Source organism: Serinus canaria, chromosome 1, assembly GCF_022539315.1.
Source record: "Serinus canaria isolate serCan28SL12 chromosome 1, serCan2020, whole genome shotgun sequence".
Lineage (NCBI taxonomy): Eukaryota > Metazoa > Chordata > Aves > Passeriformes > Fringillidae > Serinus > Serinus canaria.
The window spans coordinates 42,514,457-42,529,902 of NC_066313.1; the positions used below are offsets into that span (position 1 = coordinate 42,514,457).

Consider the following 15,446-nt stretch of genomic DNA (forward strand, 5'->3'; position numbering starts at 1 on the left):
CTGCAGTGCTGTCCCACCGTGGTGCACACTGGTGGAGCTGGCAGCTGCTCCTTGCTGCCTCCAGCAGGGACAGCATGTCCTGCACAGCGGTGTCCCACTGCAGGGAAGCCATGGCAGGGAGGACAGCACAGCACGTGGCAGAGGAGTGTGGCTTTACAGATACTGAATTTACTCTGTATATTCACCCTGTATGTGGCAGAGTGCCCAGTGGGTACCCAACACAGATTTTGGCTTGCTGATTCGAAGCTCAAAAGCCAGACCATAGCCTTGGCTTGCATGCAGGTAATTTTTGCCATTTTCCAAACCCAAAACACTGAGGAAAAGCACAAGGAACAGCGCTGTATGTGAGCTAACCTGCTTTGCAAGCAGTTACACCTATACATCACTTCAACAGCTTTTGTCTGATGAAAGAAGGAAAGGTGAATGGACTTAAAGCCACTTTCTCCCATGCACAGTCCCTGTGCATGACCTGCAGGCTGCCCCAGGCTTCTGCTGCCCCAAGCCAGGCTCACTCCACTCCTGCAGCTTGCACAGCACTGATGATAACACATCTGCATTAGAACTCTACAGGCCTGATTTGCATTTCTATTTTCTTTTGCCAGTCAACATCAGCTGCCAAAGCAGGGCCTCTAAACCTAATTACACCCCTTTGCTAGATTGCCTCATTCTTAAAATATGCCATGAAGTAATATATGATACAAATTACTGGGAGGGGGGGGTGGATGAATGCATGTGGAAAGGAAATTAATTTATATAAAATATAATAAATTTCCAGAATAATTTGCAATGGACTCTGGTATAGCTTCACTGTATTTAATTTCTAAAACCATTACAAATGGATTCTATTAATATTCATATATTGTGGAAGGATTTAAGTATTGGGGAGTGCCCAAGATAACCGTGTGGATGTTATTTTTTCCATGATATGGTTATTAATGGTGAAGTAGGGCAGAGTTCCTAATTGAGCTGAGAATGCTAGTGTGTTAAGAACAACAAAAACACACCATGGGATGTATCCTTGCCCTAAGTCTAATTTCCCAATCCTGTCACTATCTCCTTTTTATGATGAGCAGAGCGCAGTCATTGTGTCGTCGACAACAGAGTGCAAAACAGAGAGCAGGTGCTCCTGTTTTTGCAGCACCAAGGCCAAAGGCAGAAGAAAATATTACCTTCTTTATTTTACTCAAAGAGCACTGAAATAAAGTTCTATTTGCTCACCTCATCTAGGTGGCTAAGTACCTGCCTAGACTTTGCCACTGGAGGGTCCCAGTGAGGCAGAGTGTAGTCCTAAGTACCTTATGAGATGAAGGATGCTGCCAAATGTTGCATGGGAATTCTGTGCCAAAGCCTTGACTCTTGAACCATGAAACTGCCCTGCTTTGTTACAGAGCACAGCAAGGGCTGCAGAGAGAAGCTCAGCTAACAAGACTCACAAAAATTGCAGGGGAGAGATTCTGTCTTTCTTTTGCTGACTTTAGAACAATCACTTGACAGGCAGCTTGTCAAAATGTAACTTCCAACGATGACACATATACAACAGCACACTCAGATCAGTGAGAGCTACAGTGCAAACCCCCCTGAGCAGCTGGAAGATACACCTGCACGCTCCCCTGTGCTTCCCACTGCGCCCCCAGCCCGGCACATGTGCCTTCTGCAGCAGAGCCAGGTGGCCAGGCTGTGTGTGGGGACAGATCTGGGGTGAGGGGACAACGTACCGTTCAGCTGCTGGCACACGGCCACCTGGCTGGGCTTCAGCACAAACTGGCACTGCAGCTCCTGGGGCAGCTGCTCTGTCAAGAAAGGGCCCTGAAGCTGCCTGGGGCAGGCACAGTGCTTTGATCCGTGGGGCATGGCGTCACGAATGTGGCTCATTGTAATTCCAAAGGGATACTCGTGGCCTGTTCAAAGAGAAATCGAAATAATCTCTGTTGGATTGACTGGAGACTTGCAAAACTCCATCTGCCCTGGAGGAAAAGCAGATTTTGCTTGCTGGCCCACAGCACTTTCTCAGTAATTTAGGAATTGTTGCTTTTCTCCATATTTGCACGGGCATAAATCATACACTGGCAGACAGGGAGTTACTGTGTTTGGTGTAGTTAAACGGATGTAAAAGTAAAATCCAATCTTTTACAGCTGCATCACATAGAAGGCCCTCAGAAAAAAATAAAAGTGACTATTTCTGAATTCAGCGTTTACTCTTTCTACTGCTTTTATTGTGGCACTTAACGTTTAGGTGCTGCTTGCTCACATCATTCTGGAGAGAAATGAGATTTTGGGATCAGACACGTCAAATTTCTGCTGAGAAATGCAAAACCAAAAAATTCCAGTGTGGAAGTGATCTTCCCTCCCTTAGCATGTTACATCCAACAGCCATCAGCTCAGTCAAATGAGACACAATTATGGTTCCTGTCTGAGGCTGAAACAGGAAGGAAACGTTAATCACAGGGCTGATGCAAATGAGCTATGCTTGGCTTTAACCAGCATCTTTGGGGACTACACAGAGGCAATTCATTTCTGGAGGAGCTTTCCCAAATGCCACCGGAAAGATGCTTTTCTGACTTGTCTAAAGACCTGGTGGATTAAATATCTGAAATGTGGATGCAATGCTAAGATGTTTTAGTTGGCTTGCAGTCAGACTTGAACACTAAAAGAATGGAAGAGGTGTTATTTGAGATTATAGTATGAAGCTATGGCACAGTCAAACTCTGCTTCTGACGTGCACCTGTAACAAAAGTTTGCCTTATCTAATAAACCATTGCATAAGTATCAAGAACAGCATCACTTTCACGTCGGATTCTTCTTTTCCAAGGATTGCAACTTGAATTTGCAGTGAGAGGCAGTCAATAAGAAAGGCCTTTCCCATTTCTGAATTCTCTGGTTCTATGTTTAAAGGCATGGATGTGATTTGATCTGAACAAGATACACAGTAATGGTCAGCAACCCCAAGTCTGGTATGTTTCAAAGGCAAAACAGTTTGCACTCTCTAGAAGGTGCATGAGTTAGACATTTTATAAATATTAATGTTGTCTGACTCCAGTGAAGCATTTGTAGCTAAGATTACTTTGAGAAGGAATGCTAAGATTTACTGGGATTAGATTTCCAGGAGAAAAAAAAAAACAGAAAATCCACAAGTTTTTCTTGTTCTAATCATCTGCAAACTCATGCAGCACAAATAATGCTGGGCTTCTACAGGGAAATGTTCTTACTAATGGAAAAGGATTTGTTCTTAGTGAATCATGGGCCAAAATCAAATCATTCCATCCAATCACTTCTGAGATTTGTGTTAATTTCTGGTCCTGAAATGTTTTGAAAAGCATTTTAGAAAGTTAATGAGCACTAATTTGCTCCTAATCAGAGGGGAGCTGTCAGCCAGAATGAGAAATACAGGATTGGAAAGGATTGAATCAGTTAACTGGAGTTGTGGAAGGAAAGATCATTTCTCAAAATTCTGCTGAGTTTTGCTGAGGAGGGGACAATGCTATGGAAGTGTAGGAAGAAACATGGGAAAGCTGGACAACCTCCAAAAGAGGAGGTGACTGGAGAGGCCAACTCTACAGAAACTCTGGGGCTCATGCAGCAAAACCAGGGCAGAAATAAATGAACTTCTTCAACCTCTTAGTGACACAAGCAGACAACTGCTCTTCAAAACAAAGGATCGCCATTTCCCTAACTCCAGGGAGGTAAACTCATGTGATAGGGAAGTAAGAGAAAAAACAGGAAAAACAAAGCAAAAGAGGAAACTGAACTTCAGTCTTCTCTCTGTTTCTTGCTTCCTACAGCAGTAGTACCTGAGTGAACATTGAAAAACAAAACAATGTCAACAACTTACCAATAAGAGGGTAAGGAGCATGTTCTCTTCCTGAAATCACCCATAGCTTGTAGTCTTTTTCAGAGCCCTTTAAAATCAAAATTAAGAATCAGTTTGTCAGCCATTAAGGTTCTCACAGAAAGTTTCTCACAATATAAGGATAATCTGCACCTTGCCAGCAGGGTCAAAGTAATCCCCTTTACTTTTGTAGTGCACAAGACTGCCACCAGCACAATTCCCGCAGTGTGTCTGTCATGTGCAGTGTGGTTTATGTGACCTGGGTTCAGCTCTGAGCAGTAAGAGGTGCTGGAGCCCATCATTTCTGAAGAAAAAGGGGGAGATTTGCCCCCAGTTCCTTCCCTCAGACTGGAGTGCCTCCTGGCAGCAGAGGGAGGGATGTCAGAGCCTACTTCACTACTCTGCTCCACCCTCTCCACAGCTTTCCTACATCTCTAAGCAGGAGGAACTCAGGCTGCTGAGCCAACAGCATCCTGTGACTGACCCTGGAGCACAGGGCAGGAGCACCTTCACCTGAGCCCACTCTAATGATGTCAAGGCAAGGATGGCAGCCCTAGGCTCCTGGCACTCAATACTGCCCCAAAATCTTGTTGTAGGGCTGCTGGCAGCCTTTCTGTGCAGCCCTTTTGTGTGGAAGGGCTTGGGATTGCTGGATGGTGTTTTAAGACTAGTGAGCCCTCTTTTAAAGTGTGCAGCAGAGAGGATAAATTGACATCAAAAGAGACAATTTTCAAAGGACTGGGGAATGTGATCTTTTTGGGAAAAGCTGTGAAAACCTCTCATTTTAACCCAAATCAAATTACAGAGAGTTCTAAATATTGCCTTTAGCATAAATGTACCAAAGAAAAAGTGGATCAATACAATGCATTAAAAGTGATCTTTTTGGTGACACTACTAAATCAGGATAGTTAGAAATCTATAAGTTTTCTGGCTATAAAAAGTGATAAATACCTCATGACAGCATTTATTTAGGTCCAAAGTTAATTCCTACCTCCTTTCAAACAGACTTGCCTACTACCCTGCATTTTCTGGACCTTCACCCAGTGTTCCTAAGGCTTTTGAGACTCTTCCTACTTGCATGCACCTGATGTAATGCTGAACACCCAACAAAGCCTTTGCAGTTTGCTCTCTGACTGACAGAGCTTTCTGGCCCATATTAGCACTGCTGTTAAGTCAGCTAGCAGGGGGCAGAAGGAAAATAAATAGGCTTTGGAGACATCTCTGATGCCCTGGGGCAAGCAGCCAGGAGCAAATAAATACAGCTGAAGAGCACAAGAAAGGGTATTTGCTTTTCCTTTCACACACATATATGAAAGGGTTCGTTGCTGTGAAGGGGAAGCAGGGAAGGGAAGGGCCAGTTAAGCGTGGTTCCAGGAGGCAGACTGCTCATCTCTGACTGCAAATGCTGTCCTTTATGGCTTTATGAGGCCATTTGTCAGGATAAATGTGACTGTCCCAGAAAAGTCAGCAAGTGTACTTACAAAGCTGAGAAACCCAAGGCCCTTCCTTCTGCCCTACTTGATAATTTGGAACAGATGATCAATGCCATTTTGCATGAGCTAGATGTCATTTTACCAGAGAAACCACAGAGGAAAAAACCCTGATGTGTTAAACCAGAGTGAACTCAGCCAAAGTAACAGCCCCATTAATCACACAATATGTGAAATGTAGTTTTTATAAGTGCCATTGAAAAGTCATGGCACTTGTGGACAGAAATAAAAAACCTTGATACAGCACGTGAGGCAGAGCTTCCTTACAGCCAGAACAATCCTACCAGGGGGCTGGGTGTTTGATTGATATGCAGGCTACAGCTTAATTTATTTAGCTTGTTTGATTTTATTGCTAATCTTATGATACGCCTCTAATGAAGAAAAAGGCTTTTTGCTACAAAGAAGCAGTAAAAAAATGTAGTATATTAGCGGGGCAAATAATTCTGCAGGCAAGATTTTACATCTTTCATATGGCTTTCATTCTTTTTCTACTTGAACTAAAAACGTAAAGAGGATGAAAAGGTTGATTGTGATGCATAGAAAAGAACACAATGCTGAAACCCAACCGGCTCCTTGTCCTGCTAATCTCAAAGTATTCTCTTTAAATATTACCATTTTCCTGGTTTTTCTGTACACAGAGTGAGGAAGCGCAAATGACACCCGTAAAATGGGTAAAAATGAAGCACATCACAACAAAGGCTTGCAGCTGTAATAGCACTTAGTCTCCTGATTTTTGGTGCAGAGCAGGGGAGACAATCTGCAATTAAAATCCTAATTTTAATTCACCTTTTATCCTTTTCACCTTGCAATCCCTCTATCGACTCCAGAGATTCCTTAATTAAATGGACTACTGGATTCTGAGCCAGGGCCCCAGCCCTGGTGTAAATGAGATGTCTGAGCCATAACAAGATGGGTAGACGCAAATTGCTGGGCCTGGGAAATGCCAAGCTAGCAGAACAGACTCCTGCATTAAAAGCCTGTGTAAATTAGGGATAATGGATGCTGGGGAAGGCAAATTCTGAGGTTACTCCAACTTTTGCTGTGAGTCTCCAGAAGCCCCAGGGAAGCATAACAGTGGAATTTTGCTCATCATATTTGACTCTTCACACTCAAGGCTATGGTAAGGAAAGACTTGTCAGACTCCATGCACTGAGATCAACATATGCATCATGAGCAAAAGATTTTTAAAAATCCTGTTACCCAAACAGCAAGCTGACAGACCAGCTAAAAAGCTGTCACCAGGAGCTTCTATATGATCACTGGTACTGGTTGAAGCCACGCTGTGTAACAGAGTGAGAAGCCAGAATTCTTGCTCCTGGCACTGATCCTCTACCACACCTGAGGCACTACCTAGTCTGGTTTAGGGCAGAGGAAGCCAGCTGAGGCAGGACTTGATCTAGCAGGGATCACTGCATCTATCTGGTACACTACCCTGCATTACCACAAGTTCTGTAAAAGCCTTTTTCCAAAACAGTTTCAGGACACTGTTTAAATTGGGTGCATTCAGATTCCACACACTCAGTTACAGTAGTGTACCACATGACTCCAAAGTCCATGGACATTTGGAGCACCTGACTGGGACACTTGAGAGCAGTGCAATCTGGGGACACAGCTGATCATGCATGCTTGCACACTGTGAAACCAGCTAACAGGCAGACCACTGGGCTTCTTGTTCACACTGAAGCATGCAAAAGGAGCTCTATCAAACTCTCACTTCTTGTGTCAAGATATCTCCTCTAAGGCATCAGCAAAAGAGATTTAAAAGCAACGTGAAACATGACTGATCTCTTACAGGGATGAGAGGCTCACTCAAAACTTTTAAGGCACTTGATAATTTCTGGAGGTCTGTATGTTAACAAGGCATTTCTGCATTTCAACAACTCTGGACAACTATGTTAAGGATTTAAATAATGTTCATATCCTAAAACTTGGAAAAAGTGCAAGGCAAGATCTGATTGTTAAAAGTAATTACAAAGAAAGACTCATTAAAACTGGTGCAAGGACTTACATTAATTCCCAGCTGCTGCAAGGCCATCAGAATTACATCATTTGCTGTATCAACATTGGTTACATTTAGGGTTTTTGACTGTGAATAGAAAAAAAGAGAAGGGGAAAGTGGCATTAAAATTTTGGATTTGCAAAGAGTATCTGAAGTTCAGTAGCTCTGCATAATTCATTGTTAGAAAAAAAAATGAGAATATCCTGTTGAAATTTTACTTGATAAATAAATTATACTACATAGATAAAGGTCCAGCTGTCTGAGACCAAGGTTTGATTCCTCTGCTTTGTCACATACTTTCCATATTTGCTTCCTGCTTCCCCAACAGCTCAATCAGAAGAGAGTATTACTATTACTGGAACATGACTTCCACATTAAAACACGCAAGAAGTCAGAACCACTAGCTGCACTTTTAGACACTGCATAAGGGAAACATGATGGTTTGATTAATTTAAAAGCATGGAAGTTTCCTTTGAAAAATGAAACATTTCAGGGAGTTTTTTTCAGTGAAATATCAATTGTTAATTTCTGTCCTTTTCAACTGAAGATCTCTGTGGTAAGAAAGTATTGTATGCAGGCTGCTCATCTCCATAACCTTTCCCATATTCAGTATAGATTTCTCAAAGCTAGACTTGGCTTAGTACCAGAAGCACTTCCTCTTGGTAATGTTCCATCCAGTTAAAACAAGACCTTTCCAGCATCCTCCAGAATCTGCTGAAAGGCAGTTTGGAAAAGTACAGAGCAGCAGAGACCCCACTTTCTAACCAGCTATGGTGACCAGCACCAAGTGCCAAGCTCTGTGTCAGCCAAAGTGCCACTTTCCACAGATGTCTTTCCAGGGGGAGATTTCAGCACCTGCTGCCTGGCACCAGAACTCCTGTCCTGCTGGGCAGTGCTCTCTGCCTCAGCTCCATGGGCTGCTCCAACGCCTGCAGCACCAAACCCATGCTGGCCTGGCTTCCCAGCCAACTCCCACACACCAAGCACGTGTCACTGAGCCCCTTCTAGAGGCTGGCTTGGCTCTGCCACCAGGACTACACAGCTTGTGGATTGCAGCTGGTTCATGGCCAGACTAAAGCCTTGGCAGAGCAAGGCAAGCCCACTGCAACAAACCACCCAGGCCCACTCTGAAGAACAGAAGGCAGCAGAGCTGGGATGTAGATGTTCACTGCCAGTCCCAAGAGAGTCTGCAATACCCTGACCCTGCAGCACATCAGTTTTATGCTGGCCATAAGATGTTCAGGTGAAACAAACTCCTGACAGTTTGCATTTAAAAAAGATCTGAGCTGTACCTTTGAGTAAGACCCTGGCAGTAACAGGCTGCCAGGGCAATGAAAGGAAAGTAGTGAGAATACTGTGTATCTTGCTTCAGGACAGATCTGAACGCTCATACCATAAAAAATTTAACATTTGCCAGAAGCAATGACATCTGGCTCTCAGGAGTAGGTCAGCACATTTGCATAAGTTTTGCTCTTGGCTAGAATATAGTTTGGGCCTTGTGTTCAGCCTTCCCTACTGTCCAAAAATGAAATAATTCTTGGGTGTCTCCAGCTGCTGTAGCACAGGAACCACAGCACCATAAGAACTATGTACATTACAAAATTTCCATCTGTTCCTCTGCTGTTTTATTACTGATAATATCTAGACTACAGAGTGTCATTCCTAGGACTGTCAGTATCAAGAGACCATATATGGCACAAGACCTAATTATAGCTAAGGAGAAAAGACACTGGAAAAAGCCCCAACAAACCCTGGCACAAGACTGCAACACCTGAGTGCATGTATGATTTATAGACTTTTACACCTGAGCAGACCTTAATCTGCAGTCCTGCATTTAAACTGTCACAATTATTAGTATTGCTTATTAACTTTTGTCTTAGCAACCTGGCAATTCTGTCATTGTTTACCTTAATAATGATTTTCTGGGGAAAAAAGAAAAAAATAAAAAGGCAGAATCCTTTATGTTTACATTGATGGAAATATAGAATTCTAAGTGGAGAGTCATTATTGGGGAAAGATTTACAGTGAAATCTAACTTCTGTGAAAATTTCTTATGCCCTTGCCCATGCTCCTTAGGATTCTGAGCTTGAAAGACAGATGTCACAAGCACAGTTAGAAAGAAATGACAAAAAGCAGAGGAAGAATGGATTGATTATCACTGAATGCTAGGGTATCTCTATGGAACTGGTGACATACTAGAATTCAGCTTAAATAGGTTAAAAATTATATAGTCAAAAAGGTACAAATCACACTATGGGTGACCTTCCTTTACCATCTAGTCTTTGCCTATAAAGTCACTAAAATCAATTATTTGACGACTAACATGCTTAAGGCAATTTCAGGGTGTTCTTATACATCACTTTACTAACTTAAGATTAATATAAACCATAAAACAACTGCAACTTTACAGAATTTAATGAAGGTAGATGAAGGGTTACATAAGTATTATAAGAAAATTTAAAAAAGGGAATACTGTACTGACATTTCTGGACATGCTTATGTATAAATTCTACTAGAGGTGTTCCTTGGGACTTCACACTGTACAGTCTTTAGCTCCTGTGCCAGAACCAGTATTTCTTACCAAGCACACTGCCCTTAAAACAGAAATTGTGTATTAAAGACAGGGAACAAACATTTCAGGGCTGACTGTGCCAAGACTGGCTGAATCCTTAAAGGAGATTGCAAACCAAAGGAAACCTCTCAATATCCAAAGGATTTGCAGGTGACTGGCACTCCTAGGTGATGTGGATTTAGAGCCCTCTGTAGCTCAAGAACACTTACGTATGCACAAGTCCCCACGTCCTTTGCAATTATCGTCAGGCGAATGCTTTTAGGATTGTCTTTTTCCTTCTCTTCTCTTATTCGACTGACAAAACAAGTACAAAACAAGTAAATTTTTAATATTGCACACATAAATAGCAAGACATAGCTTTATACAGTAATCAAGCAGTAAGTTGGTAAGAAGGAGATTGTTTGCAGATGTACTGCAGTAGAAAGATCTCTGAGGACAAGACAGCATCCAGCAGTGTCTGGAAGGGAGGCTGACTGTGGCCCCCAGTAATGCCCTCTTGTACTGAAGTTCATTGCAGAAACCAGAGTAAGCAGCAAAGAAAGAAATGGAAAAATAAATCAAGCTAAAACTAACCATCATTGTGATGCCTGAGTCTGCACTACAGACTCCTACTGGAATCAGTTCCATCAGTACAGACTACTTCAAAGGAATGAACAGGAGAACAGTGAACTGGAAATCATTCCAGCAAGGATGATTTAGACAACCCAGGTACTCTGAAGAAGCAGGTAAAGATACAAGCCTCAACCAGAAGAACTGGGCAACCAGAAAACAGAACCCTCCAGCACTGGGCATGTATTTTCAGAACAAAATACAGCCAGCCTTGAGCAGCAGACAGGTTAGAGCACAGGTTTCTGAGCTGGGCTTGCCTGAATGCCACCACCATGGAAAGACAGGCTCAACTAGAGCCATGGTGGCAGAGGCTCCTGCTGCTGTGTTGGGAAGGAGCAATGTGTGATAGGAATTGCCCCAGTTTTCTGCTGAGCACAGAGAAGCAATTCCCTACTAGCACAGGGATTGCTGAATAAAGCACACAACATCTTCTGAGGGAGAAGACATGAGATTTTTTTTTCTTACTATTTGAAAGAGCTTATCTATCATGATGGCATAAGCACCACAGCTTGGGAATCACTGGTCTAGACCAGGACTCTTCCCAGTGTCTTTAAAGACCATATAATAAAGTACCTTTGCAAAACAGACAGCCATGTTTCCTTTTGTTCTGCAGACCTGAAAAATTAAAGGAAAAACAGGACAAATCAGCCATCATTCTAGAACCAAAACAGCCCTTCTACAAACCACAATGGAATGGACCTTCTCTTGATTGCAATTTCATAAATACCTACAAAAACTAAAAGGTTTATCCAGATTTGAATGAAAAGTCTGCTTCCCTGCAAAGTCAGCTGAAAAGCCTGCCAGGGAGATCAAAAGCCCCAGTTACCATTTTTGCCACAGAAGGTAAAGATTCAGCAGTGAATTTCATAGGAAATGTGTTGAACTCTGAAAGTAATGTCCAAATAGAAGAGGAGGGCACTTTAAAAAAAAAAAAAAAGCTTAATTCAAAAGTTTAAAGGTATTTCCTCAGGTACACAGATTTCTTTCCACTCGAATTCCTATTTATTACATGTTTTATGAGCACATCACAAAGTACATAAAAGCTCACTGTACTTAACAGGGTTTAACTTTGGACATTTCCAGGTTTACCTCATTTCTCTTTATCTCGTGTATACTTGAAAGGATAAAAGCAGTCCAGTAAAATACAGCTAATAATATGACAATTCAAGGAATCTAATCTAATTTTGCTTCAACTTTCTTGATTTAAATCCTAGCCCAGATGTAACTGCTATTCCCACTCTGCTTTTGCAAATCAAGTTTTTCAAATTTACACAGCAGGCATTTAGGGAACTACAAACCTACTCAATGATGCTGTTTATATGCACTTTAAAATGTTAAAAAAATGACTCTGATTTGGTTGTTTCAGTTCTGCTGGACAGACATCTATGCACTCACACATGGCCCTTAAGATTTTTCTGTTTACCTCCAGACATCAAATAATTTCACTTCTGTAAATCTCTGGCTGTTTTTGACTGAAGCTACTGCTTTCATATGCAACTACTTTCAGTAATCTATAAAGGATCACACACTGTCTTTAGAGCAAAGCTCCTGAAATTCTGGCAAGATTTCAACTGAAAAGCAACATAAAATTTCATCTCTGTTTCAAGACTATTACGTGTAAAAAACAAACAGCACAACCAGCTCAGGAGAGTGCAATTTGTAGACAACATTGTCCTTAGGTATGGACAATGGGACGTGGAAATTAAGCCAGATACTCCAGCTTTTGCTCTGTGTTGATAAAGAAGAAAATGTGATTCCTAAGATGTAGGCAAAGCAGCTGGGATTTCAGGGGGATGGTGCCCTCCCTCATCCAAAGCGAAGAAAGAGCCCTCCTGCTGAGACTAAAATTATCCTAATCACTGAAATTACCTCCACAGCCCTTATGTGTCTTACAGTCAATGCTGCAAAGACAGCCAAATTTTTTTTCTTGATATTAAAATTCAGAGATTCTGCTTTAAGAGGAATTTTGACATTTTCTCTGGCACAATGAAATAAAAAAAGAGAAATAGGACAAAGGTCATTATTTCACTCTAAGTTTTCTGCTACTTCCAATACATGGTCTTCTGTTAAAAATTGTTATACTTTGATCCTTTCATTAGCTTGGCTGTTTAATATTTGTAGTTCATCTTACTAATTAGTCAAGGTATTTGCCAAGTTATACCAAAAAAAGGTAATTTCCACTAAGCAAGTTTGCAGCACAAAAAAGTGCTTTGCTAAATCATGTATTTTCTCAGTTTTTAAAATGGTGAGATGAAAGATGAGGTATGGAGGGCAGCTTGCTCAGAGCAGTAGAAGGAACTGGTTTGAGAATCAGCAAGTTCCTGCTCCCCACATTCACTGGTGCTGAAATGAATCTGTGAAAGTCTCATGGCCTGTCAGCCTAGAAACATTTACACAACTTGTAAAATAAAATATATCTCAATTCTTACCTGAAGTTTGCCACACAGTTTGTGGTGGGCCAGCCCAAAACAAAGGACCGGTCTGGGTCTGTGCTGCCTTCACACACCTCTTCTGTACAAAATGCTGTCCACATCTCACAGAGACGTGCTTGGCACTTCAGCTTGAAATGAGAGTGTGACCTGCAGGTGGAAATTCACAGGTGTGTCACACACATGAAAACACAGACAGCAGATTAAACAACTAGAGTTTTTCTTTCTTCAGACACATGTGAGGCTTGTACTGGAGCTGACAGAAGAAGCACTCCTGCTTCAGTTAAAGAAAATATTTTACTGGTTGAATATAAAAACATACCAATTTTTCATTTAAATGGGATCAACAAATCTTGTATTTGTGGGATAAACAGATTGCTTCTGGCATCCCTGGACATTCCCCTTCTCAGGGGAAAGCTGCCCATGTCTAGAGTTGCTCTTCAAATCTTGCTCTGAGGCAAAGGTTGCCACTTGTATTTGACTCTCCTTTCACACAGTTCTATTGCTTAGTCTCAGGGTCAAAAATGATGATAAGTTTAAGTAGTGACAACTGGGCCAGGGCAAATGAAGCAAACGTGAAGAAAGAACAAGCAGAAAATTGCCATTTGTCTAACTACAGCACAGGTCACCACACAGCCTTCACAAACTTTCTACATGGTAGCTTTAGGAACACATCACTTGGAGAACAAGCCAAGACCTTGCACATTCTCAAAATATTTACTCATCTACAAGGAAGAGACATAATCTTCCCCAATTTTTAAAAAACTTGGCCCTTCCTATGTTTTATGCTACCAAACAACTGAGTAAAAGACAAATGTACAGAATTTCACATTTTAACGTCAACTCTTTTCTTCCAATAGATGTCTCTTTATAAGGGTCCTTCATTTGTAGTTTTAGTGAGTGCTAGTGCTGCATGAGACACAAGTAAAACTCCCAAAGTCAATCCAGCTCTGCAGCACTGCTAGAGCCACTCACTTCAAGCCTTGCAGAATTACCTGAGCTACGGTTCTCCTGGGCCAGCAGGGAAAGGCTGGAGGAGAAGTGTCCCCTCCCCGAAACCAAGAGCACATCAGCTCACCACTGTGTTGCAAATGTGGATGGGGACAGTGCTGGGCACCATGGTGATTAGTGCTCTATAAATAAATATGCCAGGTGAGCAGTTTTTTAGGGCTTTGAGACACATGGACTACCTTCTTTGAGATGAGCCTCATTCACAAGGTATTTGATTTGGGACAGTCTGAACTAACTCAGTCTGAAACATGAAAGCACTTGAACCTCGTGGCTTTAAAGAGGACATAGATGAACCTGGCTGGTCTGAGTTTTCCAGCTGACACTGTGCTAACAGGTGTGGTGGGACAGAGCAGCACATCAAAGGCAGGTCAAGAAAGAACCATCAGTATTTATCAAACCTGAGTCTATGGTGTCTCCTCATCAGCTGAACATTTCACCTCTCTTTATTACATTTTGCTACCCAATTAAAGAGAAATTTAAAAAATTAAAGAACAGGAGCATATTTCAACATGCTTGTTAGCAAATGAGTTAATGATGGAACAAGTAAGGTCTGTCAAGAATACAAAAATAACTGTATTCTGACTGATCATTGAATGAATTGTGAAAACATAGATTTACAAAAAAATACAGCCGTGAATTCTAATGTAGATATTAGTAAATGGATGTCTGGTCTGACTCCACCAAATCAATCTGCTGACCCTCCCTTTCTCCTCAACTTCCTTTTGCCATTACCCAGTACACTGAACACTCTACATGCTGTTTCATTTTTTAATATTTACAGTCCATAAAGCCAGATCCCTACAGTGCCAGTAGCAGGTGTCAGCAGGGTGTTGGCAGAAACACAAGGATGTTCTCCAGTCATGCTTGATGTATATTCTTCCCTGTTTGCCATGCCTAGTCACAGCTTCCAGCTATCATCAGTATGCAAGTGGCCTGGTTTCCAGAGGTGCTGAAACAGTAGCCTCCATTACCATCTAAAGAACCTGAAGTATAATTTTACCCCTATCTGCCATGTGCTTTATGCAATCCATGGCTTCTCAGCATTTGTGAAACGTGTGTCTTCTATTCAAATGCCAAAGCATTACCTTTAGAAATGAATATATTGCTGGCTAAGGAAGCAACATGACAGAACATTTAAAAAATGGGTACAGTAACAATGTATTGTATATTTTTTAAGGAAGTCCTCTAGCAAATGTTACTGTGAATATCAGACAGATTCCAAATCAACTGAAATCTATAGAAAAATCATGAAGACCAATGCTGTAGATACTGGCACACCCCAAGTTATGCCATCTCTGCAGAGTACACACAGTTCCTTTTGCTTACAATTGGATACCTTGCAGCTGATAACAGATGGGAGATTAATTCCTCTCCAGATTTGCTAATCTCCTTAACTGAATTCTCTGACAAAAGCATTTATGGATCTACTGTGAGAGTGCTGCCATTATTCCATGTATGAACTCAGACATTCATCTCTATGTCCAGCCACTTCAGGAAAATACCCTTAAAA

General features: G+C 41.7%; 1 protein-coding gene across 2 annotated transcripts in view; it reads right to left on the reverse strand.

Moving 5' to 3' along the window:
• Positions 1-15,446, reverse strand: part of ARHGAP20 (Rho GTPase activating protein 20) — a 55,385-nt gene that overhangs the window by 10,382 nt on the left and 29,557 nt on the right. For both annotated transcript variants that reach the window (XM_030235049.2, XM_030235050.2), the window contains exons 4-9: positions 12,926-13,075; positions 11,070-11,111; positions 10,097-10,181; positions 7,325-7,402; positions 3,830-3,896; positions 1,716-1,898 (exon numbers count right to left, since the gene is read on the reverse strand). In XM_030235049.2, coding sequence (XP_030090909.1) covers positions 1,716-1,898; positions 3,830-3,896; positions 7,325-7,402; positions 10,097-10,181; positions 11,070-11,111; positions 12,926-13,075 — 605 coding nt within the window. The remainder of the gene's footprint in view (positions 1-1,715; positions 1,899-3,829; positions 3,897-7,324; positions 7,403-10,096; positions 10,182-11,069; positions 11,112-12,925; positions 13,076-15,446) is intronic.